General features: G+C 49.4%; 8 protein-coding genes across 8 annotated transcripts; 4 read left to right on the top strand and 4 right to left on the bottom strand.

Moving 5' to 3' along the window:
* Positions 1–1572: 1572 nt before the first annotated feature.
* V8C40DRAFT_252597 (aquaporin-like protein) lies at positions 1573–3643 on the bottom strand. The gene is made up of 3 exons (XM_083217432.1): positions 2740–3643; positions 2135–2675; positions 1573–2035 (listed from the first exon to the last, which is right to left on the bottom strand). The coding sequence occupies exons 1-3, from the start codon at positions 3033–3035 to the stop codon at positions 1859–1861; spliced, it is 1014 nt and encodes a 337-aa protein (XP_083070202.1). The 5' UTR covers positions 3036–3643; the 3' UTR covers positions 1573–1858.
* A 1308-nt stretch (positions 3644–4951) lies between these two features.
* Positions 4952–5642, top strand: V8C40DRAFT_252593 (uncharacterized protein). Its single transcript, XM_083217431.1, has one exon. The coding sequence runs from the start codon at positions 5082–5084 to the stop codon at positions 5412–5414; it is 333 nt and encodes a 110-aa protein (XP_083070201.1). The 5' UTR covers positions 4952–5081; the 3' UTR covers positions 5415–5642.
* V8C40DRAFT_252590 (glycerol kinase) lies at positions 5205–7680 on the top strand. The gene is made up of 3 exons (XM_083217430.1): positions 5205–6060; positions 6130–7288; positions 7353–7680. Exons 1-3 carry the CDS (start codon positions 5873–5875, stop codon positions 7596–7598), a joined length of 1593 nt encoding a protein of 530 aa, XP_083070200.1. The 5' UTR covers positions 5205–5872; the 3' UTR covers positions 7599–7680.
* Positions 7681–9161: 1481 nt separating this feature from the next.
* On the top strand, positions 9162–12498 carry V8C40DRAFT_252584 (transcription factor domain-containing protein). The gene is made up of 3 exons (XM_083217429.1): positions 9162–9909; positions 10103–11974; positions 12038–12498. The coding sequence occupies exons 1-3, from the start codon at positions 9686–9688 to the stop codon at positions 12294–12296; spliced, it is 2355 nt and encodes a 784-aa protein (XP_083070199.1). The 5' UTR covers positions 9162–9685; the 3' UTR covers positions 12297–12498.
* A 149-nt stretch (positions 12499–12647) lies between these two features.
* On the bottom strand, positions 12648–13555 carry V8C40DRAFT_281500 (beta-class carbonic anhydrase; the record flags this gene model as incomplete). The annotated part of the gene is made up of 6 exons (XM_083221622.1): positions 13438–13555; positions 13293–13378; positions 13175–13231; positions 13005–13115; positions 12838–12946; positions 12648–12774 (listed from the first exon to the last, which is right to left on the bottom strand). Exons 1-6 carry the CDS (start codon positions 13488–13490, stop codon positions 12648–12650), a joined length of 543 nt encoding a protein of 180 aa, XP_083070198.1. The 5' UTR covers positions 13491–13555.
* A 400-nt stretch (positions 13556–13955) lies between these two features.
* Positions 13956–15725, bottom strand: V8C40DRAFT_252578 (Zn(II)2Cys6 transcription factor domain-containing protein). The gene is made up of 4 exons (XM_083217428.1): positions 15577–15725; positions 14941–15519; positions 14753–14887; positions 13956–14701 (listed from the first exon to the last, which is right to left on the bottom strand). The coding sequence occupies exons 1-4, from the start codon at positions 15631–15633 to the stop codon at positions 13967–13969; spliced, it is 1506 nt and encodes a 501-aa protein (XP_083070197.1). The 5' UTR covers positions 15634–15725; the 3' UTR covers positions 13956–13966.
* Positions 15726–18001: 2276 nt separating this feature from the next.
* V8C40DRAFT_281499 (glutathione S-transferase family protein) lies at positions 18002–18819 on the bottom strand (the record flags this gene model as incomplete). The annotated part of the gene is made up of 3 exons (XM_083221621.1): positions 18002–18325; positions 18390–18712; positions 18786–18819. The coding sequence occupies 3 exons, from the start codon at positions 18817–18819 to the stop codon at positions 18002–18004; spliced, it is 681 nt and encodes a 226-aa protein (XP_083070196.1).
* Positions 18820–19688: 869 nt separating this feature from the next.
* On the top strand, positions 19689–21073 carry V8C40DRAFT_252577 (bZIP transcription factor). Its single transcript, XM_083217427.1, has 3 exons — positions 19689–20244; positions 20304–20563; positions 20630–21073. The coding sequence occupies exons 1-3, from the start codon at positions 20152–20154 to the stop codon at positions 20892–20894; spliced, it is 618 nt and encodes a 205-aa protein (XP_083070195.1). The 5' UTR covers positions 19689–20151; the 3' UTR covers positions 20895–21073.
* The last annotated feature ends 1419 nt before the right edge of the window (positions 21074–22492 follow it).

Raw genomic sequence — 22492 nt, 5'->3', positions numbered from 1 at the left:
AAACATTCCGTCTCATGATCCTGATAGTCGCTTTTAACCCACCAACTGCTGAGACGCATTCTTGGCGATTGAAGCAATTGCTTTGCGATAAGCTAAAAGGCAGAGATAATCTCGTCGAAAAAAAATTGGGTTACGTTGCTTCAGCCAGTGCTCTGATCACATGTCATTTGGGTCTGTTCGGCCCCCGCACAGCCAGCCACAGCACAGTTGGGGCTTCACCAGCCACAATTTGTCAGCCAGCCACAATATGCACGCCGGATAAGTTTCCCTCGACATTAGCCAGGGTCTTTTTATCCGCCAAACATCCAAACCAAGCCAAGCCAAAACGGACACTCTTTCAGCTCTGCTTTATACGATACGAATCCAGCTGCACTCGCTCAGCTGAATGACTTGACGAATTCAATTGCTATTCAGCTCCCCGGGATGCCAATCATGAGCATGCAAAGCCTCTCATTCTCGGCTCTTAAGCCGCCGCACCACCATCGCACGTCATCTTGAAGCCGAAAGGATCAAATCTCTTCAAACCTCGGCCTCACAAGCACCAAATTACTAAAACCGTTCCGCCCAATCCCGTCAACCTCACGCCGGGTTTTACACGGGAGTGGCAAAGCAAACCGTTTCGTTCAACCTCACGTTTTCTCAGTCTGGATCCCCCCCAGTCCCCTTCCATCCGGGCACGGACTCAGGGCGTGTGCATACTGTCGATGCCGCGTATCACGCAGAGGCGAAAAAAAAAAGAGACAGGAATCCTACCTGCCTTCCCGCACCAGCTCCACACAGAGAAGCATGAAGGCCAGGTGACCATGTCTGCAGCCTCTCTTGTCTTGTGCTGTATCATCCCCTTGCTCCCCGGGTCCCCCATGCCATGCTCGGGGAAGCCCGTGCAGCCCTTTTTTTTTTTTTGCTTGTGAGCGGGCGATGGATCTCACACCGCAAGGGTTGAGGGAGACAACAAAAGATAAAAAAAAGGGCTTGGCAAAATGGCTGGAAGATATCGCTTAATGACGCTTGGACCGGTAGCTGCCGGGGGGAGGTCCTGTCAGAATCTCGCGATGGTGGCAATGAGCCTCATTGGTGTGCGGGCATGCTGTAAGGCAGGCGGTGATGAAGACAATCTGCGCTCCAGTAGTGCTAGAGTGTTCGGGTTGCTGCCGGTTGGTTGAAGTGGTGATACGCAGAGATTGAAGGAGAGTTCCTGCAGATATTGGAGCTACGCTGTTCTCATTCAATCTCTCATATGTCATGAGCTGCAGTAGTTCTGCCTCTTGAACTTGTAGGGTAACAGTCAAAGTACTGTAGCGTTCCAGTCTGCCCATCTCCATCCAGCGCCTCAGATTCATCGGGTCTATCACGAAAATCTCCGACAACGACCCTTTATCACATTTCATCACATTTCATCTCACCATCTCTACCGCCTCGCGTTGTTGTCAATTCCAACAGGCCGGTCCAGCTGTACGATGAACCCCCGTTTTCAGGGTCCCATCATACACGTATCCTTGCACCGCTGTTTCCCCCATCTCAGGACATTCGGCAAATAGTCTTTCACAAAGGCTTGTTGATGCCCAATGTCCGGTGGTTGCTCCTTTTTCAGGGTGAATCATTATACTATTATCGCTCGCTAAATTATCAACTATACTTGTACAACCAACCATACTCCGTGTTTTCATAACACATACATCCGAACCCAAGAACCCGTTCATCACCATCATGCATTTTCTCCCTTTTTTTGTTTGGTACAATTGGCCCACATCCCTTTCATTAATCCCCTAGTTTACCACACACCTCTTTTCTGTAATCTTTTCCGAGACCATCTCGTTCTGTTTTTCATTACGTGTCCGCCATCGATAAGCAGCAGTCCTTAGACCTTGTTTTCAATGGCTGCCGGGTGGGTGTTGGACCACACGCTCTTGCGGGGTCGCATCAGGCGTTGAAGGCCTAGCATCGGAGTGTTGATGGGGCTGTTTCCAGTAAAGATGAAGACGTCGTACAGGAATCCGCCAAAGGCGCAGCCGCAGAATGGGGCAACCATGGGAATCTGCAGTACATGGTTAGCAACAACGAATCATGCATCATCACCGTCAAAAAAGGGGGCCCAGGGGAGAACAAAAGAAAAAAAAAGAGGGATGCGGCATACCCAGAAATAGTAACCGCCTGCGGACCACACTTCATGGCCATATCCAATCATGAACGACACCAATCGGGGGCCAAAGTCACGAGCAAGGTTGATGGCATAACCAGTCTCCCAACCGAAGCAAGCGCCAATACCAAAGATGAGGAAGAAGAGGCAAAGCGGCATCAGGTTTCCAGCTCCAATGTTGTTGGGATCGGCCAGGGCGAAGATGCAGAACATGAGGATGCTGCTGGCGATGAACTCGGAGAAGAACATGCCCGTCCGAGTCATGAATGCAGCGGGATACGTGCAAAAGACGCCCGCGGTGGCGGTAGGCCCGGTCACGGTTCGGATGCCAGCACCTCCCTCAAAGGCATCGAAGGCCGACTTGTAGTTGGCGTACACGATGGCGGCGCCCACCATGGCTCCTAGGAGCTGAGCAAGGGCATAGACGGGGAGCTTTCGCCAAGGGTGGCCGCGGTACAGACAGTTGGCAAAGGTCACCGCTGGGTTGAGGTGACCGCCGGATTTGCCGCCGACATAGACGCCTAGCATGACAGCGATTCTGTTTGCTACCATTAGTGATCAAGCTCTTATACCAAGGTTTACTGCAACGCAGTACGACTTACCCCCAGCCCCAGGAGATGCTCTGATAGTCACCCTTGGTACCACCGCTCAAGACGACCTGTGCAACGACGCCGTCACCAAAGAGGATCAGGGTCATTGTTCCCAAGAATTCTGAAAAGAAATCCTGGCAGTAGCTGCGAATCTTGCTCCAGGCCAACTGCTCTTCCTCTAGAGGAGGCGACAGCAACTCCATTCTTGGGGCATCGTCGAGGCTGGATTGTCCCATGTTGGGGTTGCGTAGAGGAAGAGGAGCGGCTTTGTCAATGGAGAATTCAGATGTTTCTTCAGAATGTGACATTGGGATGCTGTCCTTCGAATGTATGTGTGTGTTGAGAATTGGCAGAAAGAATTGGGGTAGTGTTTCAAAAGAAGGAGGGTGGGAGGTGTTGTCAAATTATAGTTTTTTAACCCCCTTGGGTTACAGGCTTGCAGGCTCGCGATACTACTTATCAACTTCACCCGCGGTTAGGAAACCGAAGAGCTATTACGTCTCTCCTCGTGGGGCCTTTTACCCACGCCCTATAACAATTGAGGCTGGCTGGGGATGGGAACAAGCAGAAAAAAGATCGGGTAAGTCGGTGGTGCAGACGCAAACGAGATGAGGGGGTGAGCCGAAGATGACAAGATTCCCACAAGCTGACGGACGGTAAGAGATTGGAAACAGATCTGGTCAAGCAAGGGCTTTTCTCAGTGTGTGGATCTGGAGAAATCGAGAACACGTTCTTCCCCGCCTCAAATACGGGGATGAGATGGGAAGCTTCAAGGACTAGGAACAGACGGGAAATGAATCAAAGCGCTAGGAATCCAATAACTCGGGCTCAGGTGATGCCAAGGGTTGCGAATAACGTTGGCCGGACGGGTGAGGGGAAGATGGAAATCGAATGATGGGTTTACCGAACAACGACCTGGGGCTCGGGTTTTTTGATGCGCAAGGCCGGGGTTTATCATGCTTCAACACACGCGCACACTCGGAGGCTTACACCGAATCAGGTCACCCTCAATTGTGCTATTGCTACTACTGCTGCACTCCATTACTACTAGCACGAGCAGTAGTAAAAAAGGACGGAAGACTGGCGGGCAAAACGGGTGTGACCGAGGTTCTACGAGTAATCTGGGATGGAGTGTCTTTGCCTGCGGAGGGGAAGGGGATGGCATCGCATTTCATACCCCCCCTCCCTGTCCAGATGGGACATGCCATATTGGCGGGCTAGGGCTTTGTGAGACTCTCGTGGGATTTTGGGGACCGCCGGCGTGTCCTGACTACCTGGCTATCCACGCGCCGGACCAGGCCGGATGCAAAATTCTTCTTAGCGCGCAAAGAGCGGAGTGAGACAGCAGCAGCGCATCTGCTGTCAAGAAAGGAGAATCCGGCGGTGGGAGAAGAGAAGAAAAGGAGAAGAAGAAAAAAGACGAAGAAAGAAAACGGGACACGAGTTCATACTTGAGGAGCTCCGTTGGACAAAGCACGACGACGCACAATGATGGAACCCTCACAAACAACGGACAGATCAGCACAACCAACATTAAGCTTCTGGGGCCCTGTACATACCTGTACATACATGAAGCCGGCCCTAGCCATGCTTGATGCATGGATGGAGCGGCGTGCATATCCCGATTAGACAAGACGGCATGCCTTGTGTGTGCACAAGTGCGAGGATTAGTCTTAGGGCATGGGACTTGGCCTCCATCGTCGCTTCACCGGGGGAGCCGCCGTCTGTCTGGTTCAATTTTTTTTCCCCGACGCAGTACCGTTTACTATTCCATTAGTCAAAAAAGGTGTGCTGCTTCAGACACGGGCGCTTATCCGAATCCTGGCTGGGATGGTGTGTCTAGGTGTTCTAGGTGTGAGACCTTGCAGGACTGGCCTCAGCCACATTCGGTATTGCAATCCCAAGCTGCAGCCCCCACCCTCGCTATTCTTTCCGATCAAGATCGCGACGATGGTTGGGGTTTCCCGAGCGTAGCGGCTTCTAGCTGCGTTCCAGAGCTTAGGCGAGCAGCGACTGAGGCTAGCCATAGGGCTCTTCTGGCGCTGGCGAGGACAGCCGGACAGCCTATGAGGTCGGGCGGCAGAGCCCGAGTTGGCCTCTCGGCGATGTGGGCTTGCAGTGTCTTTATTCGGGTCCCCGGATTCGAGCTCGGGATGCTGATGCCCGAAACGGAGGGTCCATGCGGGAATCACGCGGGGATCCTTGCCGCGATGTGGTTGTAGCTGTTGCTGGAGCGGGAAGAGCAAGGCAAGGTGCGTGCAGTAAGTCAGCTTTCACGACTAGCTAGCTACATTAGCTGAGCCGAGGTCAAGCCCAAGCACAGGCACAAGCACAAGCTTGACAAGCATCTGCCCATGGGGAAGCTTGTTAGGTACATGTGCCTTACTCGTAGTCGTAGGAGCAGTTGGTCCTTGATAAAAAGTCGTAGACGCAATGCGACCCAGACAGTGCAGGCCGTGCCGTTAGCAGCTAGTCATGTAGCATTTTTGCGCCAAATGCTGTGCGTCAACTTGACGTTCCGCGCCTCCACCTGTTCGAGCGAGTTCGGTCTGCCCTCCCAGCTAATTTTGGCGCTCGGTCTCGGCTCCGTATTCTCCAGCCGTTTCTCTTCCCTCGTGACCGTTTTGCGCCTCCACAATCTGGGGATTTGGATTAGACTCTGTGGATGGCGGGGAACTGAGGGGTAGATCCCACGCGGCTGATTAGTGCTGAAGCCAGTGCTAAACACTGCCTAAAGCAAACTGTCCCCTGGCCTGGGAGCCTCGATTCTCCTCCTGGAAAGAATTGTTCCGGGAGGCGAGACTAACACTGAAGCCACTATCGGCTTGCTAGTCCAGTCCATCTGCTGGGGGACAGCACCAGACATAAAGGCCCCCTACCAAGCCACACCTTCGTACCACACCACTCATCTCATCTGGCCTTTCTCTTCCATTATTATACCACCTAATTTCCCGTCTCCTCTCGTCCTTTTTGTCTCATCTCATCGGTTGTGATCGCATTGCCAGCTCTGCTCTGTTGTGTCTGTATATTAAGACGTCGTTTCTGCCCTCTCTCATCACCTCTTCCTCCCTCTTCTTCTCTTTCTCGCCACCCAATACTTACCCCTCCTTGGCCTTGTTCGTACAACAGGACCAACAACTTGTGAATGCTCTCATCCTTTTCCAAAAGACTCAAGAGCAAGAGATTCAGAAAGTCCAAAGCCATGATCCGACCTACCTTCGTCGGAGCCATAGACCAGGGCACCACAAGCTCTCGGTTTCTCATCTTCAACCAGAGGGGCGAGGTCGTTGCCACTCATCAATTAGAGTTTGCACAGCACTATCCTCATCCTGGGTAAGTAAATCTGCATGTACACGTAATGTGAGACAACAAAAGATGAAGAGAAACTTATCAATTGCGCAGATGGCATGAGCATGATCCCGAAGAGCTTGTTTCGTCTGTAGAGACTTGCGTTGATGGTGCCGTTGTTGAGTTTGAGAAGCAGGGTCACAATCGCGAACAGATTGTTGCCGTTGGTATCACTAATCAGCGTGAGACCACTGTCGTCTGGGACAAGACGACGGGTAAGGCGCTGCACAATGCCATTGTCTGGACCGATGCTCGATCTCAGGAGCTGGTTCGCAAGCTGAAGCATCGTATTGGAGCCAGCGAGCTCATCAGCCGATGTGGTCTCCCTCTATCAACGTATCCCTCCGTTAGCAAGCTGTTGTGGCTCCTTGAGAATGTAACTGAGGTCAAGGAGGCCTATGAGCGTGGAACTCTTGCGTTTGGCACAGTCGACTCTTGGTTGACGTACAAGCTGAACGGTGGAACAGCCCGCAACATCCACGTCACAGATCCTTCCAACGCCTCACGGACCATGTTCATGAACCTCGAGTCGCTTAAATACGACGCTGATCTCATTGATTGGTTCCGCCTTGACCGAAGCAAGATCAACCTTCCAAACATTGTGCCCTCCTCAGACACTGAGGCGTACGGCTCTCTGGCAACCACTTCGCTCAAGGGCACCAAAATCACCGGATGCTTGGGCGACCAGTCTGCCGCATTGGTTGGCCAGAAGGGTTTTACCGCCGGCCTTGCCAAGAACACTTATGGCACCGGTTGTTTCTTGCTGTACAACGTAGGCCCCAAGCCCGTCATTTCGACCCATGGTCTCCTGACCACAGTTGCCTTTGATTTTGGCGAGGGTAAGAGAATGTATGCTCTCGAGGGTAGTATTGCGGTGGCTGGATCCAGTGTCAAATTTTTGGTTGACAACTTTGGCTTCATCGAGTCGTCATCCAAGCTCAGTGCTCTTGCCGAAGAGGTCGAGGACAATGGAGGCTGCACTTTCGTCACTGCTTTCAGCGGTCTCTTTGCCCCTTACTGGATTGACGATGCCCGAGGAACTATCTTCGGCATCACTGCCTACACCCAGCGTGGCCACATTGCTCGCGCCACGCTCGAGGCCACATGCTTCCAGACACAAGCCATCCTCCGAGCCATGGAGAAGGACAGCGGAAAGCCGCTCACTGAACTCCTCGTCGATGGTGGCATGTGCAACTCAGATCTGATCATGCAGGTACGTATGCAACAGGAGAAGAGAAGGCATTCGAGTACATATAACTGACAATTCTCAATCATAGACTCAATCTGATTTCACTGGCATTAAGGTCAACAGACCAGGAATGCGAGAAACCACGGCACTGGGTGCCGCTATCGCGGCTGGGTTGGCAGTGGGTGTTTGGAACAGCTTCGAGGACCTTGAGAACGTAAACAACGAGGGTCGCACCTTTTTCAAGCCTCAGATCTCAGAGCAGGAGGCGAGCAAGAAGTTTGCTCGATGGGAGAAGGCGGTCCAGATGAGCAAGGGCTGGTTGAACGACGAGTAATGAAGTACTTTGCGAGAAAGAAAGCATGTAATGAAATCTTGTTAGTCTAGCAATAATTAATACCACGAGCGATTTGCTGTCATTTTCTATACATTGAGCGTGCGGACTCTTATCGGCCGAGAGGTACTGACTGGGCAAGTGGTGTGAGCAAGCACGGCCGCATGCATATCTGTACCTACATGCCCCTATCACGATCATGACATGTATCGTACATTGCATTGCACCTTGAAAGGTCCGAAAGCTGAAGGCTGGTTGCAGTGACATGGGATGACACCCATGTCACCCATGTCACAGCCTTCAATCTGACGTCTGACTGCAAGCGCCGTGGCTTGGAATATTGCCAATTATCGCAACCTCGCGTGGCTTGCACGTGTGAGAGTTAGAGTTGGCCGAGACCATGAAGCTAGATCCATGGATGCATGCACGGCCGGACGCTCACCGAGGCGTGTCTCGGACCCCTGACACCTCGGTCGAGATCCCACTTCATAAGGCTTCGGGGTCGATTTACCGGCCTCGTTGATCAGCACATGCAGCATGCAGTGGCTCGGTTTTCCAAGACCGAGTGTGGAGATGCGAGCGGATCGTCAAGAAGGATCACTGATATGGAGCCTTGGGAGCTCCGTTTTGCTGGGCTTTGCATAACGGAAGCTGTGGGCGCTAATTCCGTACCAATTGGTCACGCTGAAGGAGGGTTTTTCGTTGCCCACCAAGTAATATCGGATGATCATTTTCCTTGACGGGAGTAGAGTGTGTGTTTAGAGGCCGTTTGACACCTCGGCCGCTAGCGAATGGAACGATTGGGGCCGCTGGGAAGAAACTCTGTTGCTCCGCATTCTTCTAGACGATGGTGATGGCTTCATGGAGTACGTGTATGCGAGTATAGACGCGGTGTCGGCAGCGTACAATATGCCCGTCGATAATTCTCCCCGAGACGGGCGGGGGTGTGAAGATTTTCAATTGACTAGGCCTCGATTCTTCATAGGGCATTTTCCATGTTCCTAGTTTCCGAGCTGCTCCAACGGAGGAGGGATACGAGAACGGCTAGCGAAGCCCTCATGGTGGTAGCCCTCACACGCGTCCCGCTGACAAGGGCTTTTAACGCCGCCAGCGCTAGGCGCAAATAAGATCTTGGAAACTGAGGGCATCCCCGGAAACAACCCCGAAGCACGCAGCAGGGTTGGAGAACGTGCGGAGGCAACGAGCGAGAGGGTGTGTGCAATGATGCTTCCAAGAGTTCTGGACGGTGGCTCGTGACGCTTGCTCGGGGCTCGAACTCGGCATTTAGCCCCATCAGCACGACGGGAGGCAATTGAGATTGACGATGTTCCGAGCACTGATGAAGTCAGATTGATTAGATGGGTGGCACAGTGGCAGTGAAAACCGGAGAGTGGCGCGTACCGGCCCCCAATAGACAAGAGACCGACTGCTCATCATCGACTTTGCGGAGTCTTAGTCTTAGCCGCGGCATATTGATTCTCAAATTACTTGCTCAAAACAGGCAGGCCAAGGATCGAGGCGAAAGAGACCGAAGAGGGAGAAGAGGAACAAGAGACCCAATCATCTGCATCGTCCATGTTTCGGAGCCCTACCCTGTGCGCAAGCTCGCGCAAGCTCGAGTAATGCTCGAGTAATGGATGGGATGATGGGTTGATGGCTAAAAGGGACGACCAACGAGATGGAGATTGCAGAAATGCGTAGCTTGCTTTTTTTTACTGGCAGCCTGGAGCATCTTCAGCGCGGCAGGCCAATAGTAGCGCCGATAACGCCAGCCCATGCCTGTAAAGGGCCTGTAACGGACCGTGCTAACAGCCCGCTATGCCTGTAACTGGGAGATACAAAGCCACTAGGGGTCCCGTAAGCAAGAGCTGTTACTAAAGGAAATGGACAAGTCGATACGATATTGAATCCCCACCTCCACCTCCGAGCCTTGCAGACTGGAGCAAAGCAAAGCAAACCACCAAGACAAACAGGCCAGGAATGACGAGATATCGCCCGCAGAGTCTCCCCAAAGGCGTCGTCTCAGTGCATGCGCGATAAGGAGGAGCTTGGACTTGACTTGGAGCAAATCACAGCCATATCCATATCAGATGTGGAATCACCCCGATCCCGATCCCGGCCATGCAGCACGCACCGTAGAAGAGCCTCCACCAGTCTCGCTATCAATGCCCGAGGAGGACGCAAACTCGGTATCGAGCCACGATGACGGCTCCAGCGCCGACGAAACCACGCCTGCGGTTGCATCGTCGTCGCAGAATGGATCGACAGGCGCGTCGGGCAAGAAGCGCAAGCGGACCAAGTATCAGAAGACGTCGTACGTTGTGCTACTCTCCCCTCTCTGCCTTGCCGTGCTTTTGCCTCATCTCATCTCATCTCATCTCCTCTTTTTGTCCCCTATCTACTCTGGCTGTCCTTATCATTGCATGTCATGCCCAAGTCATGTCCCAGAATGAGTGAATGTGACAACTCGAGCCGCCGTATCAGACCAGCCACGCTGACCCTCCCAGTTGCGAGCTCTGCAAGGCGCGCAAGGTCAAATGTGACCGCGCTGAGCCTGCATGCTCATGGTGCGCGCGGCATAATCGGACATGCGTCTATCTAGAGAGGCAGAAGCCCGGCAGCCGCATAGGATTCAGTCTGGAGCTCGAGGCCAAGGTCAACCGCATCGATGCGTTGCTGCAGAGCCTGGGGCGGCGCGTCGAAGAGCACATTGCCAACGACCACCTGGCCGGTTCGCAGGCTCAGGGGCTATCGCCAGCTCTCAGCAACCACTTGCCATCTCCAGCTGACCCTTATCATCAGGATGGCTCAAGACTTGGCCACGTGGGAGCTGCCAGGAGCACGCCCACGCAAAGGCCGAGTCTTGTAGCCCCTGCGTGGGATGCAAGTAACGGCGACGTTCATCAAGGCGGCCGGATTCCATCTCATACTGGCTCAGACTCATCTGCGGTAAATAACTCCTATGCACAAACTTATCCATCTTCCAGCTTTACGGCGCCTCGAAGAGGCCCCTCATCCATATCCGCCGCCGTTAATGACTTTCCCCCTCACGACATCGTCTATACCATCGTCGACCTCTACTTCAAACACTGCAACCCCTGGTGTCCAATCTTGGAACGCAAAACCATATTCGGCGTATTCTTCGGGTCGACTTCTTTAAATGAGCCAGACCGTGTGCTTTTGCACGCCATCGTGGCAACCACATTGAGGTTTTTAAAGGATCCCCGCTTGACTCCTGAAATGAGGGCCCATCACCATGCTGTATCGAGACAAATCGTCCAGATGTATGCAATGGAGAATGTGAGCGTTGCGGCACTCAGGGCGTTAGTCATTCTCAGCTTGGACGAGCTGGGTACCTCGAATGGGCCCAAAGGGTGGAATCTTCTCTCTCTTCTTGCACAAAACGTCAAGCAACTCGGACTTTGCGAAGAAAGCAGCGTCTATCTGTCAGTTCAGTCTGACAATCTACCACATACAGGGTCGATACGAAGAGTTACTGCTGGGCGGCCGGAGTCGTGGATCGAGGATGAAGGCCGCCGGCGAATATGTTGGATGGTCTATCTGCTTGATCGATACGCTACAATAGCGACAACGACGTTTGACTTCATGTTGGAAGACAGAAAAATGCAGAGGGTCCTTCCATGCTCTTACGATCTCTTTTCAAGAGACGTTCCAGTCGAGACGCGATCCTGGATTTCGATATCTCAGCCGTACGGCACTACGGGGTATGCTACCAATAAACCAGAGAACCTGGGCAGCTTCTCCTACCACTGTGAGATCTTGAGGATACTCAGCAAAGTGCACAACTTCCTCAAGACGCCCGTCGATATTACATCTTCTGCCGACGTGGCCAGTTGGCGAAACAACTACCGCTCTCTAGACAGTGCACTGGATGGCTGGCTGAGGAGTTTGCCGAGTGACTACAGCAAAATCTCAGCCCTTTGCCACTCTGATCCTGGTAGCAGGGTAGCAAACTGGTTCATGTTGCATGGCGCCTACGTCACGTCTGTTGTACGGTTGCATTCTTCGGCGGCATATCCGACAGTCAGGTCGCATCTCTTCGTCCCGTCGTATTACGCAATGCAACGATGTTTGTCTGCGGTCCAGAGCTTGGCAGATATTGCACGAGACGTTTTCGAAGCCAGTGGGTTAGATAACCTCGGTCCTCCATTCGTCTTTGGTCTCTGGGTTGCCGCCAGGCTGTTGCTGGTCCATGCGGCCTCGATAGGCTGCCCTGTCGATCCAAAAATCGAATTCTTCATCGAGATTCTCGGCCACATTGGACAGTACTGGGAAGTAGCTAATAACTATGCCAAAATCTTGTCTCGAGCTGTCCAGAGAGGGCGGCAAGGAGATATGAACTTTACAGCCATGCGCAGGTAAGTTGTAGTCAATTGTGCCGTTCTTTCGTTACACTACCGCATACTTACAATGGTCATTAGAAGCGCACACGATCTAGCAACTCTGACATCCTCCTCGAGATTATCGGGCTCAGAGCCAACCTCAACCCAAGTCACTTCCCTAAGCGAGCTCGACAACATTGACATCTTCGACTTCTTCAACTACCCCAAGTTGTTGGAGCCAAGATCAACAAACGGTCAGGCATGGCAAACACAGGGGGTTAATGGGCTGACGGGGGAATCCATGAGGATGCCAGATCCAGAGTCGGACTGGCTAGGATACAATTCGCAATTTCAGTAACCGGGGACGGCGTGTAAGATTTCGATTTAGCGTGAATGATTGATTATGAACAGCGATACCAACAACAGCGATGTACATGTGGAAGCGGGTGCTTCGGAAACGAGTGTTTAGATATTTGATCAAATATTTATGAGTATACAATTCCACAGTTACGATTGCGCAATTTTTGACAAATACATGTTGCTTTGCAAGGTGTTAGGCCATATGTTGATTGACATTAGAAGTACCTATTGTCTAATCCATGCGTATGACATCTCTACCCCATTCACCCTCCCACTGAAGACCGACGCTGGCCTTCAAGATGTAGAGTGGGTAGCTCTCCAACATATCTGGGCCAGCATTCAAGTATTCTTACTCCTTGACGTCTTGAAGCTTTCCAGTCTTGATATCATATACGTATCCGTAAACCTTCAAGTCCTTCCTGAGGTAGGGACTGTCCTTGAGAATCTTCATGTCTTCGATAACGCTTGCTTTCAAACTATAACGATAACATATCAGCATCAGGCTCCGTACCAAATTACTCCAGAACTAGCCAACTTACTCAAGAATCTCTAAAAAGTCCATCTTGGCAATCTCAGCAGCATTGTTAGGTGCCTTTTGTGTCAAAGAACTGTGAAGGAAGTCGTTTCGGAGGTGAGTAAGTCCGCAGTCTAGCCAAAGTCCCATTAGTACTTGTTGACTCCTAGCCTTGGGAAGAGGAAGATTCACCGGTGTGGTGGATGACAATGACTGCGCCAACGCCAAGTACATGATCGACGCAGATGAGAGATCTTAGGGCTTCGCTTGCGCGTCCGCCAGCGTTTCTAACCTCGCTGACTTCTAAAGGGGGAGAGTTAGTAGCCTGTTGCTTGAGGTTTAGAGAAAGGTTCTGAGCATACTCATTCCAAATCCACCCAAGAACTGGTCGGGAAGGACGCGCGGGTCGCAACATGTTACTGTATAAGAAAGAAGGTTAATGTTGGAGAAACAGAGGGGGGGTGGTGCTGAATGACTTACCGACCATGACTACGCTTGCGCCAGGTGGCAGAGAGCCTCTCAATTGTTCCAAAGTCGGCAAAGGCTGATGATTCAACGAGCATTGTCTGTCAAAAATATTGTGTTAGATGGCGTTTTTAGGGTAGAAGTTGGGCGAGAGTCGTACTCAGCATGTTGGAGCATGCCCTGAACTTGTTCTTCTTGGGATGGCATTGCCATTTTGTTGTTGTGAGAGTAGAGAAAAGAGTTTGAGAATGAGAGAGAGGGTTGTAGGAAGAGTTGATCAGATTTGAGAGTAGAGAATGGATTTTATGGTGGAAGAAAGACCTCTTCTTATACTGTCTTCTTGCTCGGTTTATATCTGCTTTTAGGGAGCTCTTCCTAGGTACCGATATCATTGTCAAAAGTCTTGGCGCGATGGATTTCCTGAAAGAGTATAGGGGCTGAGTATACCTAAATCGGTATGGTATTAGTCTCACTGTTTCTTACATGCTCTCTCTCTCTCTTCTCCTCTCTACCACAAAGCTTATTACCTGTATATGCTTGCTACAGACAGACCATGTCACAGAAGAACTAGTTTGAGTATCTCTAAACAAATTTTATTTATATTATGCTTGAACACAAATGGGCCTGAAAATTATTTATATTATTATTAGTTGCTATTATTAGCTGATGCACTAAAATGTGTATAGTTTTTATGTCGGCTTTTTAGTCCCCATTCCAATCGAAGGTATATGTGACGCGAGTAGTATGCCCATCGTTTCCAGTTTGGTGACGAAATTCTCACACCATATAACCTCCTTCATCTTATTTTCTTCCCTGAAGATTTGTAACGCCACGTTGATAGGATACAGTGTCGCCGCTGGGCCATATAGCCCCATCTCTGGCTGGAGATGGTATCGCATACTCTGGCAGATGTCTTTTGCGAGCGCTACCCTCTTTTCGGGTGAGATCGTAGCCCGCTGCTTCAGGAGGCAGACCACATCGACTCCCCTCTCCTCAGAAAGGGTTAGCAGAGTCGATATTGAGATCTGGATAACTAAGAGGAAGCTCCAATAATGAGACATCGTGTTGGCAACTAGGATATTCGCAAACTCGTATGAGATTGGAAAAGAGGTTTCATGGTCTGGAGGTGATGCCATAGGCCACCACAATACTCTAGACTTTGTGCTTGTTTTCAGATTTGCTTCCCAGTTCTCAAGACGAAGCATTTGAGCGTCGAAATCTTTGTAGAGAGCAACGATCTCCTCTTCCTGGTGCTCTTGGCCTGAGCTAGAGATTACGTCAAGCCGCTGTAGAAGGGATGGCAGACCAGAAATCTCATCTAGCAGACTCTGCATTAAAGATTTCGGCTCAGTCGAGAAAGGCTCTATTTTCCACATAGGCTCGTCTAGGAAGCTTTCTTTTCGTTGTTGGATTGCCCCGAGTAGCTGTCGATGTAAGTGGTACTATTGTGGACTTATGGGTGCTCCTTGACTCACCATAAATATCCGAAAGCCTGCAAAAAGCTGGTGTAGAACGCCTGTTTTGAACGCTCCTGGGCCTTTCTCTTGAACTAATTTGCAAACACCGCGAGTGTGCGCTGACCATCCATTATGCTCGGTGCCGAGTAGGACCTATTGAGAAAAGTGTTAAGCTTCTGAATCGACATTCGGGGCAATTGTCATACCTCAGCAAGAGTCAAACACAATATTATGGCCAAAATTTCTTCAAATGACACTTCTCCAGCCATACCAAGGCTGGATTTTAATAAACGAAGAGTCTCGCCATAGGCCTCAAGTGCCTGCGGGGTCTTCCTCAGAATTGAGTAGCCCAGTGATTTGATCGCAAACTGAAGAACATCCGGATGTACCAAAGAGCGTGCTACAATCTCTGGAAGTAGGGTGACCCAGGAGCCACAGACCCGAGAGTCGAGACTGGCAGCTGTGCCATCCACGGTTCGGACCAACGATCTTTCCTGAGCAGGGGTGAAATGCTCAATAATGACCGAGATGAGGTAGTCTTGCTCCGTCGAGAATGTCTCATTGGCCTGAGCGACTTGAAATTTGATTGCGGGTCCGGCTGTTTGCCGACGCCTTTTCTTTTCCGGTCCTTTTAGGGAGCTTGGAGATCTCGGAACATCCTTTGCCTTTCTTCGAGACTTCCTAAGTCCAACATCTCCCTCCACAAAAATTGTTTGACGGTGATAGCCACCACACGATCTTCCTGTCAACAAGCACTGAGAACACGACGGCGTTTTTTGATCACACTTTACCAATTATCACGACTGTTCTCCCAATGAGAAGATGGACACGACTCGACTTACCGCGATTCTCCGGACGGCGCAAGTGCTGCACCTTTTCGCTTTTCTGAACTCGCTCATGCCTCAAGCAAAGCTCGGTGTTCGGAACAATTACAGTCTTGGCACAGCCTGTATCCGATTGTGCTCGGAGGTTTAAAGAAAAGCGATCTGACTTTCTGCTTATTACGTGTGTGACATGTTCCCTGACAAATCATGAGCAGGAGGCGTTTGGCCCAAATAGGCAACCGAACGCGCCAAGACTTGTGGAGCTTTCCCACAAAAAGCCGAGGAAGATGACAGTGGCTGAACTACCTTTGGGGAAGATGATTCGAGGTCGTGACGAGAATATAACAAACGACGTGAGTTGGGTGGATTTGGGGGATGGGCTGGAGTAAGCGAATCCGAATCCGATGAACAGAGCCCATCCCCGCTCTTCTTCTCGGATAGGTACGATTATTGATTAGTAGATTACTCAATTTGTGAACTTATGTAAACAAGTTTGAGGGTTTACTTAAACCTCGAGCTGCTCAACTCGACTCAATGTAGCCCATATTTGCGTATCCAAGAATCCCAAAAATGGCCGTTTCATCAACATCATCGCTTCTCCTCTATGCCGCCGCCGGCTTTTCCGCCTTCACGGTGGCGGCACACACGCAGATGGGCTTCGATACCGTGTTCCCCTCTATCAGGAAAGCAAACCCAACAGATCCGGGCCTGGTGGCTGCTAAAATCGGATGGATGGAGTTGAATCAGGGCTTTGTCTTGATGTGTATGTCTGTTCTTTCCTATCTGTAGTTCTTCTTTTATACGATTGGGAAACCACTTCAAGCGAATGGTATCAAAGGTGAACAATACGCAGTCATTCTCGTACCCGAGAAATGGAACGGAGAGTGAAATAAAAAGGAGAGAGAAACGAAGCTGGATGAAAGCTGACAGATATAAATAGCGATAATGGCGGTGAAATGGGCTCGTCATGGAATCACTGGCCCGTATGAGAAAGCTTTTGCAGCCGTCTATTCGATCAGCCAGGTGTTTTTCGGGGCGTGGTATGCTAGAGTAGGCTTTCCGGTGATATTGGTGCCACTTTGGGGTATTCCAGCTTTGATTGGGTTGAGCCAGCTGGTTTGAGTCCGTTGGTTTGAGAGCAGCAAAGATGACTTTGCAAAGTATACGATATGTAGGAATCATTGTTCTGTGAGGAGGATATAATTCAACGAAATTGACATGCTATTATTGCCATTATGAATACTTTAATCAATTTTCCATATCACTCTATTGAGTCTCTCTGAACTCTTCTATTTTGGAAAGTGACAGTGAATCACCTTTAATGGTCTCTGACCTCAATTTTGGCTCTTAGCCCTCCGTGTATGAGCCGCCAAAGTCGACGAGCCAGGCATCATCACCACTGTCGACGACAATTCCTTTCGGCGTTGCTTCGCCCCAAAAGATGCCTACGTGGTATAATTGGGAAAATCGTTTCGTCGATCGGCTTTACTCTCCTCCGCCTGGTAGACATGTCTGTCTTCAGCTCATGGCACAAGTTACATATGTAGTTTTCTGCATCCACTGCTGGTATATGTCAGTAGCATGCCAAAAGCCTGATAATATTCATCTCGTACAATGCCAAGAAGGCGCAAAAGGCGTGGGATCCGTGACATCGTGTCCAGAAAAGCGTCGCGAATCTTGTTATACTTGCGAATCTCGCCTAACAAAGCCCTCTACCCCCCTGCGCATGAGCTTTGAGAATGCGCTACTACCATTCGGTGGTAGTATTTTAGCCGGTATAGGTGAGAGCGGACCGCTTGGGTTCTTATCTCCGCATAAGAAGAGCACGAATAGTTTAAAGAAGGTCATGTCGGTCGGACGGCCTCGGGTATCCTAAATAGCGGACAATATCTATGTCGATGGTTGAAAATGAGGAGAATTGACTTCACAATCTAGCCACTAGATTCCCCGATGGTGTAGCATTCTGACTCGGAATCTCCTGCAACCTTGAGGAGAATACACGATTTCCCTTCAATAACAACTGCTGAGCAAACTTTTCAGTAATCAGGTGAGCGACAACACGACGGGTATTGAAAAATGCCACCATGTCTCTTCTGGGCCCTCAACACTCAAGGTATAGATTATAGGCGTAGTTCCCATTGATACATGCACTGCTGGAGCCGGCGGAGCCGGACTTGACACAGTCCAGGCCTATCGTACCAATAATTGATTGCTGGATATGTACAAGTGTTCACTTACTGAAAAGTAGATCTTGAATACGAAATACTGGTTCGATGAAGCCCTCGCTTTTTTTACAACGTCGCCGTATTCTCTTATGTAAGTGAGGTTTGTGTCACCACCATATTCACACGAGGAGAAAAATCGAGAAAATTGAGCAATAATATAGGTCTATCGGTTGATACAAAGCGCAAACTATGATCCTAGTACATATGTGTGGTGCCAATTACTCTTTACCTTGGGCCTTCCTCTGAATAGCAAGCATCTTCTGCACTGTAGGGCGCTGCAAGACCCTGTTGTGCCATGCAAACCAGTTAGGCCACAACTTCTTGCGGTCTTCGGCAGTTGCAGCCTCTTCATCGCCCAAAAGAATAGTATCCAATGCCAGGTCCCAAGGGATATATGACAGATCAGCTAGAGTAATCTTGTCTCCTACCAGGTACTCCTTGCCTTTGAGGGCGCGGTCAACAGTGGTGATGGTCCTCTTGACCAAGGCCTGAAAGTGCTTCGTCGAGCCCTCATTTTTCAAGATGTGTTGCGCAATCAGACCCTGTTCGATTTGAGCGTCAGAACTGGTCAATCTCAATAGGCGCATAATTCTTGACAAAGCTTACCTGAGCAAAGAATGGTCCCTGAGAGGCCGCCTGAAATCCGAGCCATTGCTTGACAAGAAGCTGATTCTGCTCGCCCTCCACGCTAAATATACCCTTCTTATCATAATGATCAACCAAGTATTCGCTGATCAGGTTGGACTCTGTCAGTTCAATACCGGTTGTAGGGTCCTTAATCCAAGGGACACGTCCAGCTGGGTTGATCTTCAAAAAGTCTTCGTGCTCAACACCGCCATTCGCATCTCCAAAGGTGAGATATGTAGCATTGTAAGGAATTCCCAGTTCCTCGAAAAGAATTATATTCTTCCAAGGGTTGGGGCCATCGCCTTGATTAAAAGTCCATCAGCTTATTGTACAACATTTATACTGTTGAAGCACAGATTTTGGTAGTACACTTACGGTGAGAATAAAAGTTAATTGCGTTGGTTGCCATGTTCGTCTTTGTTGTTTCCACGTTTTGGGATTGTGTCTTGCTCGAGGCTGTTGTATGTAATAGTCCAAGTCTTTGGAGAATCTTTTTAATGTCCATGTCCTGAATGATACGGATTTTTGGGATACTCTGGGTTGAGATACTTATACTTTTTCAAGCCCTATGTCATCTACATTCACTCGTTGCATTCGCACTCCATCTTTGTTAGTTAGTAAACCTTCGCACCAGTTCGGGAGCAATACGCTAGAATTTTCGGCCTTTGGTCAGTCATTGCAGATGCTTGTTTCTTCATTGGGCCGTAGACACCGTCAAGTTTGACAATCAGAGAATAGCTCATTATGATTTCATACCCAAAAGTACCTAGTTGAAGGCGTGACAATTAAAATAGCAAGTATATTATAAAGCTGGATTTTTCCAGCCCTACCTAAGTAGTGGCGCAATCGTTTTTTCTTCTTAAACCCAGCTGTAAATGGACATGAGTAACAAGCCATGTGTAACATGCATTGATGCAGTCTTAGGATTCCATGTCAATTGAGTGCAAAGTGGAGAAGCCATAGTTGGACATGACACAGCTAGAGAGCATTATTAAGCTTGTGAGAATGAGGTCTTAAGAAAATGATATCACATTGCGATTTTGACCGCAGCTTCGTCCGCAGCTTCGTCCGACCAGTTGATTGCGTGAATTGACTACTGTAGGGACTGTAGGGAGCAAGACCCCAATCTGGTAAAGGCGAGCGAGAGGCGTACACGGGGGACGGGAGCCCACCAACCCAAGTCTTGTGGAGCTGACCAGGAGCTTTCCCCCAATTGTGACTTACCGCGGAGTTCTCCGTGTCTAGTTTCTGTCGGCTAATTTCGACGTTGCGCTCGAACTCGACGGGTAGCGAAGGAGTTGGCGTAGAAGGTCCGCAAATTAGAGAGTTGCAGAATGTCCACCAGCAATGCCGGGCGACTTTCCATGCGTTAGTCTCGCAACGATCGGAATATGCGGACAACGGTTTATGATCCTGTCCTATTAGATTCAACCCTGCGAAGCACTATTCGAAGCTCTCTTCCATAGTGACAGCTGTCTATGCCACTGGGCAGTTAGAGTTTTAACGTTTGATACTTGGCTATCCCCGGAGCGGAAACGAACGGTTTCCTAATCAAGTCTTGTCTTCCATAATGTGCCCGGGGCGGTTGAGATCTACGTCATACCATGAGTAAGCATCAGCAACTGCTTAACATATATGTGACTGAAGACAATTGCATGTTTCTTTTGCATGAGCTCTTCAATATCAGAAAAGAGATAACCACCAGTATCAGGATTCCACCCACCGAATACCGAACTTTAACATGGATCCGAAAGACACGAGCCCCTCTATCTCCTCTTGGAACGACAGCCAATTCAGCTATGATATGCAGGGTCCAATGGACATGACATATGATGTACGTGAACCTCTCTTAGCCAAAGATCTCCTTCTGAAGCGGGGCTGACAAGTGATTAGGAAGCATTTACGGAGGTGATGCAGTGCTTTTTGCCAATACAGCAACCAGATTTCGCCGCTCTTTCATCAACATGTAGCTCTCCTATCAAACCATTCACTCCACAGTCATTCAATGGAATGTCAGACGGTTTAGTCGACACACTAAACCCATCATTCTCACCTCCATCAAGTCGATCTCAATCCCCTTCATCATCACCACCATCACAAATTGATCTAACAGTAATACACAAACTTTCAAAGCGGCAGAGGAATAGAGATGCGTAAGTATACTACTCAAGTCCCTCCAAAAAAGTAAAAGAGAGTAGGAGGCTGACATAGAGCATCAGGCAACGAGCATATCGAGAGAGGAAGGAGAAATTGCTTCATACTCTTGCAGAAAAGGTGGAAAAGCTTGAAGCTGCGTATAACGCGGTGAAAGAGGAGCGCGACCAACTTCGGCAGAAGCTGGATAGTTTGACCGAATCTCCTCCATCCACAGAAGGCGAAATTCCAGCCTACAATGATCAATTCGCCTCCTTTACGAATTTCCAATTCGACAACTATCTATTCAGTAATCTGCCACGACATCAAATCGTATTGCCACTATCATGAGAAAGATGGCGGCTATTCATTATCACCTGACAATTCCTTCTACTTCGTCTTTTTACTCACATTATGAAGCGTATACCTAGAGAGCCATGGGATTGGGATGATTCAACGAACAATAGACTTGTACTTATATAGAACTCTACTAAGGACGGCCGATAGCTTTAAAAAAAAGTCTATTGAGTTGATTACTACTTGATAATTCTGTTAATGAGACTGTTGTAATAAAGTGTCGTATGCATTGATTGGGCCTTTTAACAGAATCTACATGTGAATTTTGCCACGTATGAGCTATTGTGAGTCATGACAGGAAATCATTGTTTGTTTGCGGTAATTAATACAGAAAGTTCTAAGGAAGACAAAAGTAAGTGTGTAGTATAGAACATGGAAGAAATGTTCTGCCTCTTCGCAAAAGACAGAAACCTGCTACTACTGGGGAACTTGATCCATGACAAGAAAGAAGAAAACCTCCAGTTTCTGGAATTTGAGGTTCCAGCTGTTGAATCACATGATTAACTCAACTTGATTCAGAATTTCTCTCCCCTACATCTAATGCGACCAGAAATCTGCTCACTCCATTGTAAGCAGCCACAGCTACCGTAAGTTCCACAATTTCTCTGCTGTTGAGACCCGAGTTTTGCAGTTCCGTGAATATTTCTTCCTCTATTGCAACGTCCTTTGTCATGGCGTCTGCATATCTGAGAACAGCCCACTGGTCGAGACTTAGGGGTCCTCTATCCGACGGTCGCAGCGTTTCAACTACCTTCAGTTTTGCCGAGTCGAATCCTTCGCAGCGATGCAACATCGCTATGTGTCCGTCATATTGATACCAAGCTCGGTTAAGCAGGGCAACGCGGCAGATGGCAAGCTCTAGCAGATCAGCTCGCAAGACCGACCCCGAATAGATCGCACCAAAGAAGGAATGCCAGCCTCCGGCTACCATAGGCGAATGAAGTAGAGTTCGGTCAAGAGATAGTAGCCCGGATCTACCACGGCGAGCTAGTATCTGATCAAGCACCGCTCTGCCCGCAGTATCAAGACTGGTAGGCGGATTAGGTATGTAGGGAAGACGCATCTTTCGTCCGGTATCTTTCGACAACTAGCAGTGCGATAGCAAATAGAAACACTCTTTACAATAGTGAGCCTTCAGTGTTTTTCACAATATCATTTTGAGTTGCGCCTGATAATTGGGCTGCGACTTATATAGGTATGCATATTATTTGCTATGAGACATCTCGCTGTCTGGATCGCAAACGAGAGTTGGAAAAGAACATATTTCTATGGCATCTTATTACTAGTAATGCTGTAGTAGGATAAGCCAAGAGCTGCTGCTCGTTGAATGCTCACGTTATTAGCGCAAAGCTCGCAAGGAACCAGGTGGGCATTGAGCAGACTTTTTGAACATGAATACCACTTGTGACTGCTCCGAACTGGAGCGGACTTGTGAATTAAGTCTGGCTATTCCCTCCTTGCCTTGGCTTGTTTAGTTTGGAGGGTGGGTCAACTACTCATGGGGTATTAAGATGAGGAATCAACAACGGAACAGCCATGTCCATTGGCTAATAGATCAGTCATCAAATTGTGCCCGCATATTGGGTGATATT

The sequence above is a fragment of the Trichoderma camerunense genome, assembly GCF_050948025.1.
Source record: "Trichoderma camerunense strain CBS 138272 chromosome Unknown V8C40scaffold_16, whole genome shotgun sequence".
Lineage (NCBI taxonomy): Eukaryota > Fungi > Ascomycota > Sordariomycetes > Hypocreales > Hypocreaceae > Trichoderma > Trichoderma camerunense.
This window is presented reverse-complemented; position numbering and strand designations above follow the sequence as displayed.